The sequence below is a fragment of the Staurois parvus genome, unplaced genomic scaffold (assembly GCF_062004578.1).
Source record: "Staurois parvus isolate SC_StPar_1 unplaced genomic scaffold, SC_StPar_1.0 ptg000420l, whole genome shotgun sequence".
Taxonomy (NCBI): domain Eukaryota; kingdom Metazoa; phylum Chordata; class Amphibia; order Anura; family Ranidae; genus Staurois; species Staurois parvus.
The window spans coordinates 3,051,408-3,076,479 of NW_028318216.1; the positions used below are offsets into that span (position 1 = coordinate 3,051,408).

The 25,072-nt window shown below is 41.1% G+C and overlaps 1 protein-coding gene across 3 annotated transcripts in view; it reads right to left on the reverse strand.

Annotated features, from left to right (window-relative positions):
- Positions 1 to 12,745: 12,745 nt before the first annotated feature.
- Positions 12,746 to 25,072, reverse strand: part of ANXA4 (annexin A4) — a 109,549-nt gene continuing 97,222 nt past the window's right edge. For all 3 annotated transcript variants that reach the window (XM_089687194.1, XM_089687195.1, XM_089687193.1), the window contains 4 exons: positions 23,119 to 23,214; positions 20,935 to 20,993; positions 14,479 to 14,601; positions 12,746 to 12,892 (listed from right to left, as the gene is read on the reverse strand). In XM_089687194.1, coding sequence (XP_089543320.1) covers positions 12,833 to 12,892; positions 14,479 to 14,601; positions 20,935 to 20,993; positions 23,119 to 23,214 — 338 coding nt within the window. In that variant the 3' untranslated portion in view covers positions 12,746 to 12,832. The remainder of the gene's footprint in view (positions 12,893 to 14,478; positions 14,602 to 20,934; positions 20,994 to 23,118; positions 23,215 to 25,072) is intronic.

Sequence of the window (25,072 nt, forward strand, 5' to 3'; positions counted from 1 at the left end):
TGACTTGAGCATTCCTGTCAAGATCGGGATCTGACTTCTGCTGCATTGAATCTCTGCAGCAACTTGGTTCTCCACAGAGAAGCATTTATTGGATCCCAGAGTAGATAAAGTCCATTTGCAAATAATACAGTGAACAGCAGCCTTCAGAGTCCCATTGAAAATATTTTGTGCTTTTTTGTCATAGCAAGCATAGAGACACTCCACTCATCCAGCATATACAATATGTCCAGTCTATATGCACCTACTGTAGGTTGCTTCCATGCATGCAATACTGTATACTAGGGCTGCACAAATGCCGATACCAAGCAAATGCCTCGATACCTAAAACCAATACCCCGAATTGAGCCTATACAAAATAAATGGACTCAAAAACACACTGCAAAGAATAGCATATGAGTTGAACAGGAATGCAGTGCAATTCCTGTCTGAATCACATGCAGTTTCCCACACCTGTGTGAATCCAGGCTTGACCAAACACATTTTTCTCATTGCAGTTCCACAGGTAAAGTTTGCCTTTTGAGTAGAATTAGCACAGGAATAGCCTGCCAAGTCTATCAAGCCTCATAAAAGTACTATGTTCAAATAATTATATGATATAAAATGCAATACGATAAGTAATGAATGATGGCAAATGTGCATTGCAAATAATCACATAAATGGGTGACAAAGTGCAGGTAAATATGTCACTAAGTAGTGACTGGTAACGTGAAATAGTGTTACACACTAAAAACAAATACAGTCCATAGTGTAAGTGCAAATGAGATCCCAGATGATCTTCAGAAATCCAGTGGCTGGATCCGTGGATAAGGTGATAAAGTCTGTAAAGATTGCCCACTCACCAGATATGCAATCACAATGCGCATTTAGAGTTGATAACCTCAGGACATCAAAGATCTGTCAGGGAGCGAGGAGCCAGACACACAAGGAGGTGCAATTAAAGGTAGGTTTATTTACACAGAAACAAGGCAAGAGTCTATGCAAGTCCGACAGCAACAGCGGATGACTTGGTAGGACAGAAGTTCTCCTGCGAAGGTCATCTTCCAGGATAATCAAGTCGAGAACCAGCGGAAATCGTAGCCAAAGCCAGGGTCAGAAGCCAGGAACAATGGTCGCCAGAGCCGGGAAGAATGGTCGCCAGAGCCGGGGTCAGAAGCCAGGAAGAATGGTCGCCAGAGCCGGGTTCAGAAGCCAGGAAGAATGGTCACCAGAGCCGGGGTCAGAAGCCAGGAAGAATGGTCGCCAGAGCTGGGGTCAGAAGCCAGGAGGAGTCTTTGCCAAAGCCGAGTCGGTATCCAGGAGAGCAATGAGTTAACTGAACAGGAGCTTGCTGCTGTGCGACAGGACACGAATGCAATGGACAGCTACAAACAGACTTAAATGTGATAAGCCGTCACCTCCTGGGAGGAGGCGCAGAGGGCTGAAAGCATAAAGGATCCTACAATGCTTTGCAGACCTAAGAAGGATGCCAGCACATGGAGCAGCACAAGCCCTGAGGAAAGGTAGGACCTTGATAAGATCCTTATATAGGTCTAGTCAGATACCTCTCACTGCCTGGTAGTGCTGCCACACTTGGAAATAGTTGCTCTGTAGGTGTAGATGGCTCCCAAAGGAGCTCAAAAAACAGGAGGCCAAATAGTGTAGTATCCTTAGGATAAGGAGTGTTTATTCCATGCAAATACAAGGTAAGCAGGAGCAAAATGAAATACTGACCATATATTAGATGGCCGCCGGGGCCCTGATGGCGCCGGTCGGCGTGACGTCACACTGCTGTAGCCCCTCACTGACACGTTTCGTGCGATGGCACATAGTCATAGGGGGTTAGCTTACCTAAACCTATATAAGGATCTTTGATGTCCTGAGGTTATCAACTCTAAATGCGCATTGTGACGTTACCAGTCACTACTTAGTGACATATTTACCTGCACTGTGTCACCAATTTATGTGATTATTTGCAATGCACATTTGCCATCATTCTTTACTTATCATATTGCATTTTATATCATATATGATAATTATTTGAACATAGTACTTTCATGAGATTTAGCAGATTATTTTAGCACTGCACCCTGCTTTAATTGATTACGTTGAAGGTTTTATATGGTGCCTTTTGGTGTTCAGCTTCTGGTTTTACTTTAAAAAACAAGGTGAGTGAGCGCTAAAAGCCAGATAGTAAAATTAAAGTCTATCAAGCCTGATTGCTTCCCATATAACACACACACACACACACACACACACACACACACACACACACTAAAAAGGAACACTTTTTCAGAGTATAGCATTAACTCAATTAAACTTCTTGGATATTGATCTGGTCAGCAGCAGAGGGGGTTGTTAATCAGTGTCAGCTGCTTTGGCGTTAATGAAATTTAGAACAGGAGCACTAAATGGGCAACAATGAGACAACCCCCAAAACAGGAATAGTTTTACAAGTGGCGGCTACTGACATTTTTTTCCCTACTTTCTGATCGTTTTTCACTAACTTTGCATTTTGCTAGGGTCAGTGTCACTACTGGTAGCATGAGGCAATACCTGGACCCTAGAGGTTGCATAGACAGTCCAACTCCTTCAGGATGGCACTGTAATACGTGCCATTGCCAGAAGATTTGCTGTGTCTCCTAGCACAGTCTCAAGAGCATGGAGGAGATTCCAGGAGACAGGCAGTTACTCTAGGAGAGCTGGACAGGGCTGTAGAAGGTCCTTAACCCATCAGCAGGACCTGTATTTGCTCCTTTGTGCAAGGAGGAACAAGATGAGCACTGTCAGAGCCCTACAAAATGACCTCCAGTAGGCCACTGGTGTAAAGGTCTCTAACCAATCAGAAACAGACTTCATGGAGGACGGCTAGAGGGCTTGACGTCCTCTAGTGGGCCCTGTGCTCACTGCCCGGCACCATAGAGCTCGATTGGCATTTGCCATTGAACACCAGAATTGGCAGGTCCACCACTGGCGCCCTGTTCTTTTCACATATGAGAGCAGGTTCACCATGAGCACATGTGATAGATGTGAAAGGGTCTGGAGAAGTAATGGAGAACGTTATACTGTCTGTAACATCATTCAACATGACCGTTTTGGTGGTGGGTCAGTTATGGTCTGGGGAGGCATATCCATGGAGGGATGCACAGCACAGATCTACTATGGCATCCTGACTGCTGTTTGATATCGGGGTGAAAGCCTTGGACAGACCCATTGTCAGACCCTACGCTGGAGCAGTGAGTCCTGGGTTCCTCCTGGTGCACGACAATGCCTGGCCTCATGTGGCGAGAGTATGCAGGCAGTTCCTGAAGGAATTGATACTTTTTTGAATAGCCCCCACGCTCACCTGACCTAAATCCAATAGAACACCTCTGGGATAAAATGTTTCGATCCATCTGCCAATGCCAGGTTGCACCTCAGACTGTCCAGGAGCTCAGTGATGCCCTGGTCCATATCTGGGAGGAAATACCCCAGGACACCATCCGTCATCTCCTTAGGAGCATTCCTCGATGCTGCCAGACATGCATACAAGCACATGTGGCCATACAAGCTACCGAGTACCATTTTGAGTTGCTGCAATGAAATTTCAGCAAAATGGACTAGGCTGCTGCATCATTTTTTGATTTTCGGGGTGTCTTTGAATTCAGTCCTCTGTAGGTTGATAATTTTCATTTCCATCAAACAATGGGGCATCCTTACGTTCCTAACACATTACACAGTGCATATCAGTATAAAATATCCAGCATGATATTTTTTCCCATTGAGATCTTATGTGTTTTCAAAGTGTTCCTTAAATTTTTTTGAGCAATGTATACACACACACATAATATATTGGAATATGAAATATACTATCACTATACGAGTCATGGCACCAATATGTTGTAAATATATGTATGATGACCAGTAATTATCGTTATAATAATTATTAGTGTTTTTATGGAAACAGGAGTATATGACACAAACTCCTTCAATTTAAATGAATCTCTGTAGCAACTTAATCCTTCAGAGAGATAGCATTTATTGAATCCCAACCAAAACAGATGACAAAATCCACAGGGTACTTGCAAATAATACAATGATTAGAAGCCTTCAAAGACCCATTCAAAATACTCAGTCCTTTCTGTTATAGCAAGCATAGGAGGTACTCTACCCATCCAGCATATATGTCTAATCCATACTATGCACCTAGGTAGCTTCCATACATGCAATGAAGTGTACTATATTCTAGACCTGTGCTTCCATACTACTGAGTAAGCAATCAAAAATTTTCCTTGATATGCAGCTTCGTTCCATTTAATTAAATTGTAGAGCAATCTGATTGGTTGGTTTTACCTGGTTGGTTTGATCTTAGGTGTGATAAATAATGCCTAGAATAGTTGCAGGTAAAAAGTTGTTCAGAAATTTCCTTTTGTTCAAGGCTGAATTTACCTTTTGAAAAAGCAATTTATCACAAACAAGGACATAAACATTCAACTTGCCCCCTTGATCCTTAAGACCCCTTTCATGCCTAATTAGACTATCTGCATTTTGCAATGCCATGTACATAGCCTTGTAAATAACCTCCTTTGAAATGTTTAATTAGGCAACCATCCACAAAAGGGTTAGCCCACAAGTACCAGGCCAAGGTATTGGCCTCTTGCATAGCCTTTTGATGTGTAAAATGCAACTTATAGCTAGTGTGTAATAAGCAACAATCTGCTATACCTATGTATATGTTGAATACAGTACAGATATATATATAAAAATGCATATATACTTGTATCCACAGTACATACATTTCATATTCCTGCCCAGCCCCATTGTCCCCTAATAGGATCTGTACATTGAGAAAGAGGGGATGTGAAGGATCGTCAGATCACATGACCACTGTCACATGATTGGGAGCCAGTCCTGTTGACTTCTGATCGTTAGCATGGACTGACAAGAGTTGTCTTTGAGAGCTCAGTTACTGTGATGGGAGCATGCTCTTAGGCCTGGTGCAGACCAATGCAGTTTGCGTTTCGTCCATTTTGTAGTGTTTTTGAGGTGCGTTTTGCATTTTTGATGCATTTTGCACTTTTTTTTGAGCAAACTTGTTGCTAGTCAGATGAAAAACATGAAATGCATTAAAAACTTGTGAAAAACTCTTCAAAATGCACTACATGCATTTTCTGCAGCATCTCCATTGAAGTCTGTTGAACCAAAAATGCAAGTTTTTGCGTTTAAAAAAGTCCCTGACCCTTTCCAAAAATGCAGTGGCTCAAAAAGCATAGATGTGAACGTGTCCCAAAGGAAACCATGTTAAATGGAATGTAGTGTGTTTCTGCAAAAAGCACTGAAAAACACATAGGTGTGAACCAGGCCTTAGCACAGAAAACTCTTCCACCCACAGTCAGATATATGCAACATGTGGGCATTAAAGCCAACCCTCTTTGTCACTGCACATACACTGTGTTACATAGGCGGGAAGGAGTTAACATTCTATAAAAGAAATCAAGCCAACCATTGCTTTCCATGGTGCTGAAAATGTATTTTTACAAAGTTTTAGCACCAAGGACAGAAGAACTGCAGCAGCTGAGTAAAAGGACTCCCATTATTTAACAAGATTCACCCAAAGACTCTGATATTTGACTATACAAGATTCACCCAAAAAATCCGATCAAATCTCTGACCGGAAATATTTTGAGTGAATATTCACTGTGCAAATTGCCCAGCGAATTTTCCAAAAATATAACCCTTTGTTTGCCAAGCGCTATATATATATATCATTAAAAATAGCCTTTTAGGGCAAGTATTCAGATGTAAAATTTATTTAAAGGGTTACTAAGCCCACAACAGTAAAATCAGTCTGTATATGCAGTAAAGCATGCTTTTCATACTCACTATGGAACCTAAGAGGTTAATCCTCTGCATTGTGTAAAAACACTGTTTGATCCAGTCTTCTCTGCTCCTCCTCTTGTTCAAATGTACACGTCTTATCGCCTGATAAGACAGACTGAACCCATAGCCATTCTGCATATGCTCAGTTTGGTGTGTATTGCTAGAGAGGTTTTTTTTTTTTTTTTAATCTTGGGAGAGTGTATGCGATTATCACAGGATCAATCAGCTGATTGAGGTCAAGGGTTTTGCATCCTCCTAGAGCAGAAAGGAAACTCCTCCTACAAGCTTTAACCAGTGCTCTGCTGAAGTCACAAGACTGCTCTAACTGCTGATGAGAAAAGGTATTTAGCAGTTTATATTTACTAAAATAATTGCACTTCCACATTCTGTGTACTGTGGGAGACCAGATCGTGAATGCAGGGTCCTGGGTTTAGTAACACTTTAAGCGGCAGACTGTACATTAAATTTTATTTCATGTAGGGACAAATAAACTGGGGAGGTGAAACCACAACATGCGACATAGGACTTGGGCATCCAACACACAGAAGTGTGGCAGCTTTGCTCTGCAATAGAGTGAAGGTTTGAGCAATGGGCATTTCATTAGGTCATTTTTTTAATTCCTGGACAGAGTTACGTACTTACATATGTGGTTAGATAGTATACAGTATTTGCATTTGAAATAACTAATAAAAGGCAAAAATTGAAGACAAATTTGCAGTTTTCTTACTTATCGATTTATTCTCCTGTTGGCATTGATCTCAGTGCTTTTTTCCCTTCTTTCTCTACAGGGATCCTTCTTAACTTTCCTACAACTCACAATAGGTATAAAAGGCAAAATCTAAAGATCAGATATTCTTTTTCAACTGACAATAGTGAAGTCAGCTACTTTGAAAAAGAAAATTACTTTTTTTTTTATTTGCAGTTTTACAACTTGACAGACTTGTGGATGAACTCCTGGGTATCTCTAACTTTTAAGTTATTGTACTATTCTACTATTTTTGTGGGATGTCTACTCCTGTTCACGAGGGCATATTAAAGGATTTGTGAAGCTCAAGAAAAAATAGATGAGGGATTAAAGAAAAACCTGCAAACCCCAGTAAGAAGACTCCAGCTAGAGAGTACATTACATTAATTACTGACTCTGCAGGTTGTTACTGAATCCTGAGCCATAGCTTTATGGGTTAGAGCTCCAATATAGCACTTAGACCTGGAGCCTAGGGAATAATCCACTATGTTTGGTTATGAGGGAACATGTGACAAGTGCAGATCCCTTAAAAGCCTAGTTATAGTAAAAACAAAAAAAAACAAAAAAACACAAGGAGCCCTTCACACTTTTGATGCCTGTAGCGTTTCTATTATAACCACTTGCCCACCTAAGGATTTTCCCCCCTTCCTGACCAGGCCATTTTTTGCGTTACAACGCTGTTACTGTAACTAACAATTGCGCAGTCATGCAACGCTGCACCCAAAATGAAATTTACATCCTTTTTTTCCCCCACAAATTAAACTTTCTTTCGGTGGTATTTGATCGCCTGTTTATTTTTTGCGCTATAAACAAAAAAAGACCGACAATTTTGAGGAAAAAACCCCAATATTTATGACTTTTTGCTATTATACATGTCCAATAAAAAAATTATAAAATCAAATTTCGGCATAAATTTAGGCCAAAATGTATTCTGTGACATTTCTCTGCTAAAAAAACCCCAATAAGTGTAAATTAATTGATTTACATGAAAGTTATAGAGTTTACAAATGGCAGTATATACTGGAATTTTTTTTTTTTTTTTTTTTTAACTGGTAATGGTGGCGATCAGCAACTTTATATAAACTATTATTCCTGCGCCAACAGATTCCCACAGGTTCTATACTGCTGCTGCGCACTGTGCAAAAAACACAAACCACAATAAATAATGAATAAACCAGCGCAAACATAGACCTCTACATACCATCAATACATAAAGTGCATCATAATAAAAAATTATGAATTAATATATATATAAAAATCAATAAAATTAATAATGAAACTCCACAGAAAACACCAAAAAGATTTTTTTGTCCATGATATATATATATATATATCTATCTATCTATCTATCTATCTATCTATCTCTCTATCTATCTATATCTATCTATCTATATCTATCTATCTATATCTATCTATCTATATCTATCTATCTATATCTATCTATCTATATCTATATCTATCTATCTATCTATCTATCTATCTATATCTCTATCTATCTATCTATCTATCTATCTATCTATCTCTCTCAAGTGAAAAAATATCAAGTGAAAAGCATATCAAGTGAAAAGCATATCAAGTGAAAAGCATATCAAGTGAAAAGCATATCAAGTGAAAAGCATATCAAGTGAAAAGCATATCAAGTGAAAAGCATATCAAGTGAAAAGCATATCAAGTGAAAAGCATATCAAGTGAAAAGCATATCAAGTGAAAAGCATATCAAGTGAAAAGCATATCAAGTGAAAAGCATATCAAGTGAAAAGCATATCAAGTGAAAAGCATATCAAGTGAAAAGCATATCAAGTGAAAAGCATATCAAGTGAAAAGCATATCAAGTGAAAAGCATATCAAGTGAAAAGCATATCAAGTGAAAAGCATATCAAGTGAAAAGCATATCAAGTGAAAAGCATATCAAGTGAAAAGCATATCAAGTGAAAAGCATATCAAGTGAAAAGCATATCAAGTGAAAAACATATCAAGTGAAAAACATATCAAGTGAAAAACATATCAAGTGAAAAACATATCAAGTGACTGTCTTCTTTCCCAAAGACTCTTCAAATACACCAAAAGAAACTTTCACCTTCCACCCGTGAAACCAACATCACATACACTCACCAGATTTAGGTGAATGGGACACTTTTTAGGAATTTAAGGGATCCTAATCCAGCAACTTATAGCGAGACTGTGGCAGGCGTTCTGACACTGGGGGGGGGGGGGGGAAACTGACTTGGTGTCACTGACATCCCTAGTGACACCAATACAGTGATCAGTGCTAATAAAAAGCAGTGTGCAGGAGCTGACATGGGAGAGATCGGTGTTGTAGGGTCATGTAGTATTTTAACAAATATAGAAAATGCCAGTTACATTTTTTATAGGGTAATTTGCTTTGCAGTTTTTTTTGTTTTTTTTAATTGCCCATGTATCTATTTTAAGCTTAGATTGCAGTATCCATATATGGTAAAGTGCTAAAAATGTTAAGGCAGATGAGGGAGGAGGGGGGGGGGCAGCAGAGTGCCTTGCCAGCCTAGGCTATGAGGCAGTGTTTTTCTATTGATGCACACAGCGTATGGAAACATAGATCTAGACCAATGGTTTCCAAATTGCGGCCCGGAGGCTGGATGCAACCTATTTGCTTGCCTTTATCCTGCTCTTGGGGCACTATTCCTTCCACTGCCTTTAACAATGTGGTATAATTCCTGCCACTGACACAAACAGAGGGGCATTATTCTTCCAACTGACAGCAATGATGGGGCATTATTCCTCTCATTGACATCAGTGATGGGGCACTATTCCTCTCACAGACACTAATGAGGAGGCATTAGTCCTCATATGGACACCAATGATAGGCATTATTCTTCTCACTGACATCAATGATAGGGCACTATTCCTCCCATGTACACAAATGATGGGGCATTATTCCTCTTACTGACACCAATGATGGGGCATTGTTTCTAAAGCCAAGGCATTTTCTACTCCTCTTGGCCACAGTCTGGCCTCTCAAAATTTTAAAGGATAATAAAATAAACTGGCCCTTTTTTTTTTAGAACGTTTGGAAACCATATGTGCATGGGTGGCTTCACAGCATGCCGCAAGAGAAAGGAGCCACCCTAAAATAGGAAACATGGGCAGTGGTCATGGCACCAAATTAAACTGGAACATAGACAATGATTAAAAGATAAATTGCATACTCTGGGTTTAAAATCCCTTTAAACGTCACATTATGGGAAAATGAATAAATATATACATACGGTACATACATACACACACGCTACCATGGCTGATCTGTCTTTTTGAGAATGTTAGATCCTTGGCTGCCCTGCTGAGGCTTTGGCTTCAGTACTTTCTGAGCCACTGACTCATGTTCATTTCAAGGATGCTTGCTCCAGGTCTGTGATTCAAAACGTATTGAGACGAGAGACAACCAGGTATCTAGCATTTTCATGTGAAATCCAGCAATGGCAGCCTCTGTTAGACTGATGAGCACCCATTTACTGGTACTGAGGACATTGACACTAAGCCTGTTTCTTTTGTGTCTCTATTCAAGGAGTGAGTCATGACATTTTAAATCCTATGCATATTAGATTCTCCTCCCATGTGGTTACTAGTTGGCTGAAGTAAAGCCAAAACAGCATGACGGAATTATGAAGAGATTAACAAATTAAAGTAAACCTGTGCTGTTCCAAAAACCTAATGTTATTTTGGGGTAGTAAGTACCATCTGGAACCTGCAGATGACATTTAGCATCTTCAAAGCTTCCATATGGAAGCACCTAAAATTTTACAGACAGCTTCTGTAAATTGCATTGCACACCACACTTTATTATTATTATTTCATAATGCAATGCAGGTGTTAATAGGCATTTAGTGGGAATATGTATTTACATTGAACTTTTTTGTCTCTTATCGTTGTTTAGTTCTCATGCGCAGTACAAGATACCAAAGATTGAATATTTAAGGGCACAGTCCTTGTTATCAAATGCCTCAAAAGGAAAGCTTTTGATGTGACTTTCACATGCACTCTACACAGTAGAAGATATTTTCCCACTGTGGTTTATTTTGGCTGGATGGGAGAACAATTTAGCATCTAAGCGGTAATGTAGACCCCACACCGTCCCCCCCCCCCAATTTTGGCATAGGGGTCCCCCTCAAAATCCATACCAGACCCAAAGGACCTTGTATGGATGGGGGGAGAGATAATGACTCACTGAATAAAAGCCATCTTAGACCATGGCGCAGATACGGTCTCTATATGCCCTCTTCCTGTTGCTGGTGAGTTGCCACCTACAGACAGGATCACTAGCATGACATGGCCCTAAACTGGCTTCTTGCAGCACAGCCGAGAGTAATGCAATGATTCGCATGTGAAAAGAAAACTAGGAGGTCCATCACAGGTTAATAAGGACGCACAATACAAATATGCAATATTGCAGAAAACATGGTAAATATGGAACATTGCATGTGGATATTGAATATTTGCAACTTACAGGCAGCAGCTGGCAAGTCTAGGCTATACTAGCAAGTTCCTGGAGTCCTCAAAGCAGACCTCAGTAGCAGGACTGCTTGTATTAGTCAGCTTGTGAAGGATACAGGCAGTGTTGGGCACTTTAGTAAACAATGTAATGGGTGTATCTTTTAATACTTGTACAATAAAGATCATATCAAAATAATACAACTAAATGTAATAAAAAACCAAATCAGATAATGAATTTGTATGTTTTAGAACCATTGTACTTCTTTTAAAACTAGTCTCGACAATTACGAGCACGGTTAGTGTGACTGTTGAGCCTTACAGCAAAACTCAGAGATGCCAAAGGCCTGAGAAAAAAAAAACCCAAAAAACAATCTTTTGGAGAAAATCACTGATAAAACCCACTGACAAGATATTCTGCCTTCTCTCTTCAGAACAGCAGCAGTGCCTGCCACACTGACCCCCCTCCCACCATAACCAAACCTCCCAACAGTGACATAGGGAGAGATTTACTAAAATTGGTGCACTCAGAAGCTGATTGGCTACAACACACAGCTGCACCGGATTCTAACTTCAGCTTGTTCAATTAAGCTTTGGCAATAAAACCTGGAAGCCGATTGGTTTCTATGCAGAGTTGTAACAGACTTTGCACTCTTCAGTTTTAGTAAATAACCCCCATAGTGACAGGTATAGTTTAAAAAGGACTTGCACATGCTTTAAATATGGGTTGCATTGGGAGAAATATGCAATTTATGTAAACTTCTTTGGATAATGTTAGTTGCCTGGTTATCTCTGACTGTACTTGCTGAATGCTTATTGCAAATCACCAAGCCAGAGGGAAGTCAGACTAGCAGTGAACTGAAGAACTAGTAGTAGTGACCTAATTTTTCTGGGTCCAGGCTCAGAATATATTTAGCTGAATAAATCACCATAACAGGCAGACAACTATCATTTTAAATAAGATTTTAGCAATAGCAGCTTACAAATTCTTTCTATATAGGACCTCTGTAAACAAAAAAGTTGAGAATGCTGTTCACAGGTTAATGTTATTTAAGTGCAATTCCAACTAAAATGTTTTCCTTGCTTTGAAATTAGTTCGAACGGTTATTCTGTTGGCCTTTTACTACTGGCCATCTGCCCATTCACATGAAGAGGAAGAAAATATCACCAATGGATATGCACATCGTATTTGCACATCATATTTGCACATTATGGCAGACTTACGGTACTTCACACAGAGCTCTCAAGTAATGCGACATCCATGCTCCCCCTAATTGTCCCATCACCCTCTTCTCCCAGTCTTATTTGGTTGATGGCAGAAGAAACCTAGAGAGTCTCATTTGCCACAAAAAGTTATCTGCTCGCATTTTTAAAAAACACATTTAAGCAGAAAAGAGAAGGACATCTTTCAAATTTGTGTCCCCTCACTTGCGGTCATGACACCAGGGATGGGAAGGGAAATTCCCTAACGGGGGACCCAAGCAACAATAAAAGCTGATTGATGTGCTCATCTTCCCCCCATACTACCTAAAACATAACTTTTTTTGGCTGGAGGTCCTTTTTAATTGCTATAGTATAAACAAGAATCCAGAGGATAGAGGAAAATCCAGAGGACTAATGTTCAGATAAGTATTTTAAACTCAGTGCACATTCAATCATCTTATTGATTATTGACAGTAAGATCGAACACTACGCATGAAGTCATCATAAAAAGATTTATTTATTTTTTTACTGCTAGCGGGACTTGTATATAAAGAATTTTCCTGGACACGTGTATGGGTAATCGAATCAGTCTTCTCCTCCGCAAAGCTTCAAAAGCACCTTCCTGTAGTCTCCAGAACAATCTCCCTGGAAAGCAAAAATGTCAGGGAAATAGGTTTATATGATAGTACCTGTCAAATGTATGTCCTAATTAATAGGCAAATTCTTCAACAATACTTTTACACAACAGAACGTTGACATGCTTGATCTGGCATCCTGATAAGAGGACCTGACAGAATCTTTCTAAGCAAATTAAAGAACCTGCATCATATTTCAGTAAGTCTGTGTGCAGGTATAGGGTATTGTGTTAATTTTATGACCCGGCCATATACAGGGAAATATGATCAGTGGAACAATTACAGCTTTCTATTTGGACAGCAAGGATGCGAATAGTTGAAGGTGGGTGTGCCATGTGTAGCTTTAGTATAATGTCAAATCTGCAATCCTGTGGTTGGCAAGAAGTTCACCCCTCACTTATCCAGCCGATGTGGGAGCAACACATACATGCAGCTGAGATTTGCACCTTCCTTCTGCATTCTCCACAGAGATCCTTTCACTGAGTTTTAGCCAGTGGCAGGATCGCAAGTGTGATATAGGCCTTACGATTAAGCACTTTTACTAAAAAAATGCATCAAGGCGTTTTTGCCTTTAATTCAAATAAAAGCTACACTCTTTTAAAGCTGCTCATCAGAATCTTTAACACAAAATAAATCGTGTTAATTTTCTAAATAGTTTCTATAGAGTGCAACTACAGTCATGACCAAAAATATTGGCACCCCTGCATTTCTGTTTAGATAATGCACCACTTTTGAATTTGTCAGGCATGACTGTCCAATGTCTACATATACAGTCATGGCCAAAAATATTGGCACCCCCAATAATGCACCACTTCACCCAGAAAATTGCTGCAATTACAAATGTTTAGACATGCTCAAATTTCTTCAGGCACTGGCATTCATGTTGCATGGCATTATGAAATCTAAAGACTACCAAAGAATTCTGGGGTGCAGTGTAGGGCTGTAAGACTCTGTCAGAGGTCATGAGTCTTGCAGCCGGACAATGATCCAAAACACACATCAAAAAGCACCTAGAAAGGGTTTAAGACAAAGTGCTGGAGAGTACTGAACTGGACAGCAATGAGTCCAGATCTCAATCCTATAGAGTACTTGTACAGAGATCTCAAAACAGCAGTTGAGAAAAGGAACCCTAACTTGAGAGACCTGGAGCAGTTGCAAAAGAAGAGTGGTCCAAAATTCCAGTAGAGAGGTGTAAGAAACTCAATGATGGTTACAGGAAGTGATTGATTTATTATTTCCAAGGGGTGTGGAATGTATCAGGAATTTTGTTTCTTCACTTTGTGTCATACCAATACAAACCAAAGAAATAAACATGAGAATGCCTGAACATTTTTAATTGCAACAATTTTCTGGGTGAAGTGGTGCATTAATAGGGGTGCCAATATTTTTGGCCATGACTGTATATGTGGACATGGGACAGTCATGCCTGACAAATTCATACTCAGGATGAGCTCCATGCTTTGTTGTAATGTTTAGTACTTTGACGCCTTTACTTAAAGGCCACTGCAACAAAACTCACTTTGTAAAGTGCTCCTTCAAAAACCGTGAAATCTGGGTTTGATTCCTACCTTTGATTCCACAGTGCATTGCTCTCACCTTGATAAAGGAATGCAGAGACTTGCCATACATCTTCTTGAACTCTGAACGGATTTCCAACATGTCAACTTCACAGCGGGAAACCATCACTCTGATAAGCGTGTTGTCGTCTGTGCCTAGGCCCTGTGACATGAGAATGTATTCACTGTTAATATAACAGAACAAGTACCCCATTGGAGTACATAAGTGAAAATGATTGCTTAGGTACAATTGAGGATTCTTGAGATGCAATGTAATAGGCCCACCTTATAAAGACTTTTGCCACCAAGAGATCATGGAATTAATTCTCTTTTTATACAACAAACTATTTATTGCAAGTGTTTTATCCACTACACCATTTTGAATTTGGCCTATTTGACTTCATTATTATTAGAGTAGAAAACTACTGGAACATTTTTTTTTTTTACACAATGGCATACATTATATTTGACACTATTGGCATGAGAAAGAATACCGTATTTTCCGGCGTATAAGACGACTTTTTACCCCTTGAAAATCTTCTCAAAAGTCGGGGGTCGTCTTATACGCCGGTATACGGCATACTGACACTTTTTAGGGGGGCAGCGCGGTGCCGCCGCCGCCCCCCCCCCCTTCCAAGGGACACTAAGTACAGGGCTGGGCAGGGGCTGCTGTCTCTTACCTGGCTCCGGTCCCACGACGATCCGGTCCAGGAAGCGCGGCTGCTCCTTCATTCGGTTCGGCCACTGGATGTTCGCGCGGCTGCTCAGCTCCGCCTCCTCACCGGTGATTGGCCGCCAGAACTGTAGCTCAGGAAAGGCACACAGGCGGCCAATCACCGGCGAGGAGGCGGAGCCGAGCGGCCCCGCGAAAATCGAGTGAAGGAGCGGCCGGTAAGTGTGCAGTCCAGAGGTGCTGCTGCAACCACATATGCTGGCTGCAGCAGCACCATACTAGAACAGGGGCCAGCAAGTGTCATTGGTAGGAATAGTGCCCCATCATTGGTGTCACTGATACCAATGATGGGGCAATACTCCTCCCACTGACACCAACGATGGGGCACTATTCCTCCCCCCCCCCCACTGACACCAACGATGGGGCACTATTCCCCCCCCCCCACTGACACCAACGATGGGGCAACTATTCCTCCCCCCCCCCCACTGACACCAATGATGGGGCACTATTCCACCCCCCACTGACAGCAATGATGGGAGACTATTCCTCCCACTGACACCAATGTTGGGACACTATTCCTCCCACTGACACCAATGATGGGGCACTATTCCTCCCACTGACACCAATGATGGGGCACTATTCCTCCCACTGACACCAATGATGGGGCACGATTCCTCCCACTGACACCAATGATGGGGCACGATTCCTCCCACTGACACCAATGATGGGGCACGATTCCCCCCACTGATACCAATGATGGGGCACGATTCCCCCCACTGATACCAATGATGGGGCACTATTCCTCCCACTGATACCCATGATGGGGTGCTATTCCTCCCACTGACACTAATGATGGGGTGCTATTCCTCCCACTGACACCAATGATGGGGCACGATTCCTCCCACTGACACCAATGATGGGGCACTATTCCTCCCACTGACACCAATGATGGGGCACTATTCCTCCCACTGACACCAATGATGGGGCACTATTCCTCCCACTGACACCAATGATGGGGCACGATTCCCCCCCACTGATACCAATGACGGGGCACTATTCCTGCCACTGATACCAATGATGGAACACTATTCTTCCCACTGACACCAATGATGGGGCACGATTCTTCCCACTGGTGTGCATTGGAAGAGGGGTAGTCTTATACGGCGAGTATAGCCTAAACACTACATTTTAACAGGAAAAGTAGGGGGTCGTCTTATACGCCGGAAAATACGGTACATTAGAAAAGGCATATAAAAAAAAAAAAAAAAAAAAAAAACACTTTCAAAAGCTGCTCCCCCACGCCCCCTCCTTACCTTACACCCTACAGCCTAGTAAACATGATGAGAATATTGGATGACTGATCATCCATTTTTTTGTTTTGTTTTTGTATGCTAGTCTCATATCGAAAATGAATAGGTTGCTAAAGTCAAGAAAATTCTCGTAAAACAAAATACAGATGTAGAAATGATTAATGTATTATTTTGTTTCCGAGCATGTGTGGTCTTGGTCACTAGATTTTTTTTTCCGTACAAATGCTATACCAATTACATGGAAAAAGTTTGTTCTCTTATCTTACACAAACGTTCGTGCTTGTCCTTTTGGATATTTTTGCAAGAACTATCGTGATCAGCTCTCGAAAGCTGTGTACAAACGATTGGATTATCAAACGACTGCTCTGAAAGCATTTTTTTTTGTCCAATTTTCTCAGTTTGTGTACTAGGCATTGGCCTCAGTCTGATCTCGATCCTGCACTATGCCTGTCTGGAACAGCTCTTCTCCCCTCTCTTTCTTCTCACAGAAGACAAAAGTAGCCATTGGCTCCTACTGCTGTCAGTCCAGTCCTGTGAGGAGGGAGAGAGGGGCGGGCTGTGTGTGTGTCTATGGAGACGCACAGCTGACACGGGATCAAGACCACACAAGTGCAACCATTGCAAGTGGAATTCGGAGAAGAGAGGGAGCAACGATTGCCAGCTGAAGAGGAGGTTTAGGGCTGCTCTGTGCAAAACCATTGCAAATAGCAAGTATAACATGTTTTTTTTTTTTTTTAAATAATAAAGAATCTTTACAACTACTTTAAAAAGGGAAAAAAACTGCTTTTTGAGCTGTCGCCAGAACAGGAATAGGAGGGGAATATTAAAACATATTCCAGTGACAACTGTGCAAGAGGGGATTTACCTCACTTTGGAGTGCATTTCTCTTATTTTCTGTTGTGTCTATAGGACAGGAAGTAAAGAAAAATCTCTCCAATGGAATATAGATGTCAAACAAAAAACTGACATGGTTCTTCAACAATCCTAGTCTAGCCAAAATAAAAGGAGATTTTAGCATCACCCCCAGAATTATCCAATTACGATAGCCCAAAACGTTTTGGGGTTTTTGTTATCGTATGTCCAGCACAGATGCAACTATGCAGTAATTATACTGCAAAGTCAACTTTGGGTTTTTGTGTCTTTTTCTCTTCCTTGTGCTCTTTTGTTCACTCTAGCTTTTTAGCTCTCTCCCTGCCCTGAGCAGACAGCAGAGCTTTAATGAATGCCAAGTGGAGCTGCGGTTTCTCTCTTCATTTGTCACATGTGGTTCGGCTCCACTGGAGCTTAAAAGAACAAATCCTTCAGCGAGAGAGAAAAATACCCGGACATTACCAGGAGAGCGTATGACACTGTTGCTTCTTCCTCTGAGAAGCTGCCGAAGTGACACAGAGCTGAAGAAAATATTTTAAGATATGTATTTATAGCTCTCCTCCTCACATTCAGAAAACTGGGGACCACACTAACTCGACCAGGTACCTTTTTTTTTTATATACACAGACAGTTTCAATACGGAACACCCACTTTTACAACAGCAACCTATATTGCATGTATGCCAAATCTTTAAAACTGTGCATATATTTTATATATACAGTGGGGCAAAAAAGTATTTAGTCAGCCACCAATTGTGCAAGTTCTCCCACTTAAAAAGATGAGAGGCGCCTGTAATTGGCATCATAGGTAGACCTCAACTATGAGAGACAAAATGAGAAAAAAAATCCAGACAATCACATTGGCTGATTTGGAAAGAATTTATTTGCAAATTATGGTGGAAGATAAGTATTTGGTCACCTACAAACAAGCAAGATTTCTGGCTCTCACAGACCTGTACCACCTTCTTTAAGAGGCTCCTCTGTCCTGCACTCATTACCTGTATCAATGGCACCTGTTTGAACTTGTTATCAGTATAAAAGACACCTGTCCACAACCTCAAACAGTCACGCTCCAAACTCCACTATGGTGAAGACCAAAGAGCTGTCGAAGGACACCAGAAACAAAATTGTAGACCTGCACCAGGCTGGGAAGACTGAATCTGCAATAGGCAAGCAGCTTGGTGTGAACAAATCAACTGTGGGAGCAATTAGAAAATGGAAGACATACAAGACCACTGATAATCTCCCTCGATCTGGGGCTCCACGCAAGATCTCACCCCGTGGGGTCAAAATGATCACAAGAACGGTGAGCAAAAATCCCAGGACCACACGGGGGGACCTAGTGAATGACCTGCAGAGAGCTGGGACCAACGTAACAAAGGCTACCATTAGTAACACACTACGCCACCAGGGACTCAGATCCTGCAGTGCCAGACGTGTCCCCCTGCTTAAGCCAGTACATGTCCAGGCCCGTCTGAAGTTTGCTAGAGAGCATTTGGATGATCCAGAAGAGGATTGGGAGAATGTCATATGGTCAGATGAAACCAAAATAGAACTGTTTGGTAGAAACATAACTCGTCGTGTTTGGAGGAGAGAGAATGCTGAGTTGCATCCAAAGAACAACATACCTACTGTGAAGCATGGGGGTGGCAACATCATGCTTTGGGGCCGTTTCTCCACAAAAGGGACCAGGACGACTGATCCATGTACAGGACAGAATGAATGGGGCCATGTATCGTGAGATTTTGAGTGCAAACCTCCTTCCATCAGCAAGGGCATTGAGGATGAAACATGGCTGGGTCTTCCAACATGACAATGATCCCAAACATACCGCCCGGGCAACGATGGAGTGGCTTCGTAAGAAGCATTTCAAGGTCCTGGAGTGGCCTAGCCAGTCTCCAGATCTCAACCCCATAGAAAATTTTGCAAATAAATAATCTTTCTTCAAACATCTTGGCCAAAATGTATTCAGTTATCTTTCTAGTAAACAAAAAAAACACCCCAAAATTAGTTTATAACTAAAAATAATTTTTCTAATTTTTTTTTTACATTTTTATTTTTTTTTTTAACATACTGACTGTCACCCTAGCAATACAGTGTCACCATAGTGACACTAGTACTTGTAGGGGGGTGATGAAGATTTTTTTGTTTTTTTTTTACACCGATTGCTTTTACACCCATAAAAGGCAGTAAAAGCAATCATTTCTCCTTCTCTCCGACTGCATTCTTGCAGCCATTGAGAAATACTATGAGAGCTGCGATTGGTCACAGCTTGTCACATGGTATAAGGCTGTTGTGAATAGCTTTGTACCATGTGACCTCTGTGATCATTCACAGATTTCACAAGTAGTAAGCAATGATGTCAGGAAGTGACATCTTGCTTACTACTATTCATGTGATCACTGATTGGCCAATCAGTGGTCACATGAATCGGAACCTCACACAGAGGTCCCATGCAGCAATCTGTGTTCGCGGTCCCATGCGCTCCCAGGGAGTGTGCACAGGCTGAAAATGCAGGCACCATTTATGAACAGCAACCTGCCCCTGCACTGCTCCCGTCTGGCCGTTTATATACATGGGCAGGACATGAAGTGGTTTATGGATACTGAAACACTGCTAACAAACTGATGTCAAAGGAAAGTTACATGTCCAGTTTCTAAGTTCCGGAGGACACAGCGGGCACCGGATCGCGGTGCTGCGCTCTCCCAGTGAGCGCACACAGGCTGTGAATGCGGGTGCCATTTATAAACGGCAACCCGCTCCTGCCCTGCTCCTGTCTGTTTATGTACATGGGCCGGATGGGAAGTGGTTAAAAGCCAAAACATTTTTGGCCATACTACTTTTATGGGTCTCACTAGCGCGCTTTTGCATTCCCATGACTCAGAATCAGCCAAAAGCTCTCAGCCCATGTCACAGAGCCAGGTACTGGAAGGTTCCCGACAATGATGTCAGAATCCCCCCAGATGCCTGATCGGCAACTGGCTCAGCCTCTCAGCGCATGCTGCAGACAGATTTTGCAGCCATAGAGGTGAATATGAATTTTTTTTTATTCCCACACAAATCCTTTTAACTGCTTTAAATTGTGTTTTATACATATATCTAAAGTTCACAGGTAGCCAGGATTGTTTTGGTAGTAGCCAAATGAGAAAGAAAAAACTGTAAGAGGATACAAAGTTGTACATAGTGCAGAGAACTATGTACAGAGAAGCTCTGAGAAGACCCCTCTGATCACAACGAAAATGGAGACTGTGTTTTAAGCATCATTAGCGCTTCAAAAAGCCAATAACCAAAATCCATTTTAGCATAAAAAAAACATAGTTGTGAAGAATAAAAAGCAGGTATGCTACTAGGTACTCCCCAATGCAACATAAACGTTATTCATTTTCCAATATACATACACACTGGATCACACCGATGGTGTTCAAGTTCTCATTTCAAATCTCAACAGCCTCATCTGTGTTTTAGGATCAGCAATGATAATTATAAGTGTGGAGAAAGCCTCAGAAGCTCTTAGCGCACAATATGTTCTATATAGAAACTTCATAGACTGGAACCTCTAGAGATCCCAGCTTTGCTCCCTATATTGAATTTGCTCACTGATGTAAGATGCAGTAAAAGATTTAATTGAGCGGCGGATAACTCACCTTCATGGATTTATACAATCTTTCGGCAAAGTAACCAGGCCTGCTTTTTGCACATTTCACTGTAAGGGAAAATGCATAATAGATTAGAAGGGAATTGAAAATTAAGCAGCCCTAATATAAATGAAACCACTGACTGACTTACTATTAATACAGATGTAGCATACACCTAGGTAGAACATAATGTAGAAATGTCATCACCCAGGCAGTCAGGGGGTAGAGTGTGGACAACCAGATTTATGTGCACTGGCTGTCACCATTATCTTCACCGAAGTGAATCACACAGTGTGACAAATAGGTCGGTCAATATCACATAACAAATCGATCTTTTCTCTGCTTAGATATAGGGCTTTTCATCCAGTGATTCATAGTTATTCACAGTGCCCATATAGAAACCATCTATAGAGACACATTTTTAAAAAATTCTAGACGTATCTAAAAAGCAGGGTGTTTTCAAATCATAAGCATCTCAAACTGCTAAATAAACCAGATGGCATTCGCTTATATTTGTTGTAATGACAGAGCAGCTAGCCTACAAGTTAGCAACTCTTCAGTATACAATAGCCTAACAAATTATGTGTCTGGGAGTTACCTAGAGCAGTGCAAACAAATTAGACTGCATGAAAATTTTACTTTATCACCATCACGAGAACTGACAAACCTCCATGCGATAGCAGGTAACTGGTTCTCTTTAAGGAGACATCAGGGGTCTAAAAGCCTTCCAAAATCAACTCTGCACTTTTGAGCTGAATGATTCTGGGTTCATACTAGAATAATGAGACCAAATCTCTCCTGATACCACCATGGAGGTCCCAGGCACTCACGTGAGCCTGGGACACATGGCAAAAGGGGGAGGTCACACACCAAAGGGAGCTTCACAATACTGTAGAAATAATTGGGTGGCGATAGGGCTGCTATAGTGACTGGGAATTTACTTAAATGTTGGGAACATGGCTATAGCAGTGGAAGAGTTATTACTTTTTTTAAAGTTAACAGAATTGTTTTAAGTTAGCATCTCTGCAAAAAAACGAATAAAACCGGTCCATAGGCATGCGCACAGGGTGTGCCAGGTGTCACCCCATGCGCATTAACGCTATTGCTCTGTGCCGGCAGGAAGATGGTAAAGATCTCCCTCTTACTGGCTCTGCCATAGGAGAAGTACCTACGCACCTCTCTTTCACTGTGCCGGCAAGGAGATCAATGTGCCTGGGCCATTTATATGCAGACACACGTTTGAGCCTTTAGGGTGCACATCCTAATGCAATAGGCTGTGCACACACCTATGAACCTGTCCCACTGCCCGCACTGCCAAACTTGCTTGCTAAGCTTGCTGCAAGCCCCTCAGCATCCAGCACACTTCTGGAGATGTCGGATATCTGATCCCCTGCTGTCCACTGTGGTTTCTTCTGCCAGTTCCTACCTCACTACTGTGTGCTGCAGTAACGTAAAGGCCTGCAGAGGAAACCACATATCACAGCAGACGCCAATATTTGAATCTGAAGTTTTTAATGCAGATAATTTTTCAACAAGCTGGGGTCTTCAATGCAGTAAAGTTTGGAAGTTCAGCAGCAAAAAGGTTAATAATGAAAGGAAGAAAAAAAAAAACCACACACACGGGGCATGACTTCCCTTCAATGTGATGTGTCCCTTGTACTGCTGCCTCCTGGTTTAGTAGAAATCGTCTTCCCTTCAATCCCTCCACCATAATCTTCCAGTGCAGTGGGGTTAATAGAGCAGAAGGAGCTGTGACAGGCAGTCATCAAAACGTGCCTGACTATACCCACCCATTCCATTCCTCTCCTCTTCCATTCATAGAAGTATTAACCCCAGCCACAACAGAAGATTACAGTGGTGGGGAAAAAGAAAAAAAAAAAAAAAAAAAAAAAAATCAGAAAAGGAATATTTCTTCTAAACAAGGCAACACAATGGACACCTCAGACAGAGCATGTAACCTCCCCTTTGCTATTTTGTTAACTAAACGTAGGCTTTAATTGCCTTTTTATGGCAACAGAGTCTTTAAATATAACACATCAGGGCCTATTTCTTAATAACACTTTCAATGTTACTTTAAACATTTTGCCAGTCATCCTTCCTCAACCGACCAGCCATTCTAAAGAAAGAGCCATAGAACATCCCTATCTCTGGAGTACAAACAGTAAGAGAACAATTAGATCATAAAACACCTACCAATGGCCAGTAGAGCATCTTCAAAGTGTCCAGACATCTCAGATTTTATACTGGCCTCGATATCTTTTTTTGAAATCGTTTTATATTCATCGAAAACTGTAAAATGTAAGAGAAGAAAAGGCCAAGCTCAAGCTGTGCTCACACCGTACACTTCAAAGAACATGGACAAGATGGATGCCTCAAAACAGAATATTGAAGAAGGGGGCAATAACAGATTCAGATCAACTAAACATAGCATTTTTAATAAATATTGAATTATACCCGTCAGTTAAAAACATCTTTTTAGGCAGAAAAAAAATACAAAATAATAAAATAAAAATGATGAACAGAGGAAGATTTGTTGTCTCTTAAGACTGCAGGGACCATAAGAAGCATTCCCTGCAGTCTTAATAAACCTCAACCTCAAAACACCTCTAATTATGACCTACCTCATTTAGAAAGCCCAGATCCAAAGAAAAATAGGATAAAAGAATCGGCTTTAAAAACAGTCCTTTTTGACCTCTTGCCAGTTCAAAAATGGAACATCCCCCCCTCCCTCTGCCTCTTGTATCACTAATCACATTCAAACATCCATAGTAGGTTTGATTTTAAATTGGTGGCTGTGACAAACATCCTAACAATGAAATTTATTTTTACATCCAGCTTTATGTAGGTGAGGAACAGCAAGCAGGATGCTCCAGCACCACTAGTATGTGTTTTCCAGGATCATCTGATTACTGAGGAAGTGGGAAACAAAAAGGTAAAAAAACTTTACTGAGCAGGTACACAGTGCTCTGCCCTCGTTTTTAGATTTGATTGAACAGATACAGTACTATGGGGGAGATTTACTAAAACTGGTGAGTGCAAAATCTAGTGCAGTTCTGCATAGAACCCAATCAGCTTCCAGGTTTTATTGTCAAAATGTAATTGAACAAGCTGAAGTTAGAATCTGGTGCAGCTGTGCATGGTAGCCAATCAAACTCAGTGTGCCACTTTTAGTAAATCTCCCCCTATTTGTGATAACACAAGAAGCAGAGAGGTTGTAAATTTCTTTCAGTTCTGTGTGAATGCTGTCAGCAGCACTCTTGATTATCTCTAAAGACATGCTGGTAGGTTAATTGGATCCTGTATAAATTGTCCCTAGTATGTGTATGTATGAATGTAAGTTAAGGACCTTAGATTGTACACCCCTTGAGGGTTAGGGATTGGTAAGTGAATGTACAAAGCGCTGCGTAAATTGACGGCGCTATACAAGTACCTGAAATAAATGAAAATGAATTCCCTTGTAGCCACCCAGGACTTTCCTGTGAATTAGCAGAACTAGTGTTGATAAAAGACAGGCTGGATTAAAAATAAAAATCATGCTCTATCATTGGGACCCGGCTTAAACTTTAACTAAAGGAAAAATGTATTACAATTTGGATAGAGTGGAGAAGTATTAGAACATCGGTCAGGTGTTTATTGCTGCCTGTGGCCCCCTCTTTCCTTTTAAACATTATCATGAGAGTTAAAGTGAAAGAAAATACCAAATTCAAGGAACAGACACAGATGTCTATGCAAATTGCACAAAAGTAGTGCATGTACTACTTTAGAAATTGATGCGGCTCCGACCAAGTTGGAACCGCACCGATATGACCGCTATAATTGCTGATGATAGGGTGTGACTTGGCATATGATTTGCAAGTCGCATGGAATGCAAATTGCATGCCAAGTTGCACTCAGTTTGACCGGGGTGTAAAGCAACTAATTATGCAATGAATTTGATTTACCAGAACTGTAGAGTGCAAAATCAGGTGCAGCTCTGCATGGAAACCAATCAGCTTCCAAGTTTTTTTGTCAAAGCTTAACTGGACAAGCTGAAGTTAGAAGCAAAATGGCTACCATGCACAGCTGCACCAGATTTTGCACTTTGGTTTTAGTAAATCAACCCCATTATGTTCTAAGAATTATGGAGCAGGGATGAAATCAAGGGAAC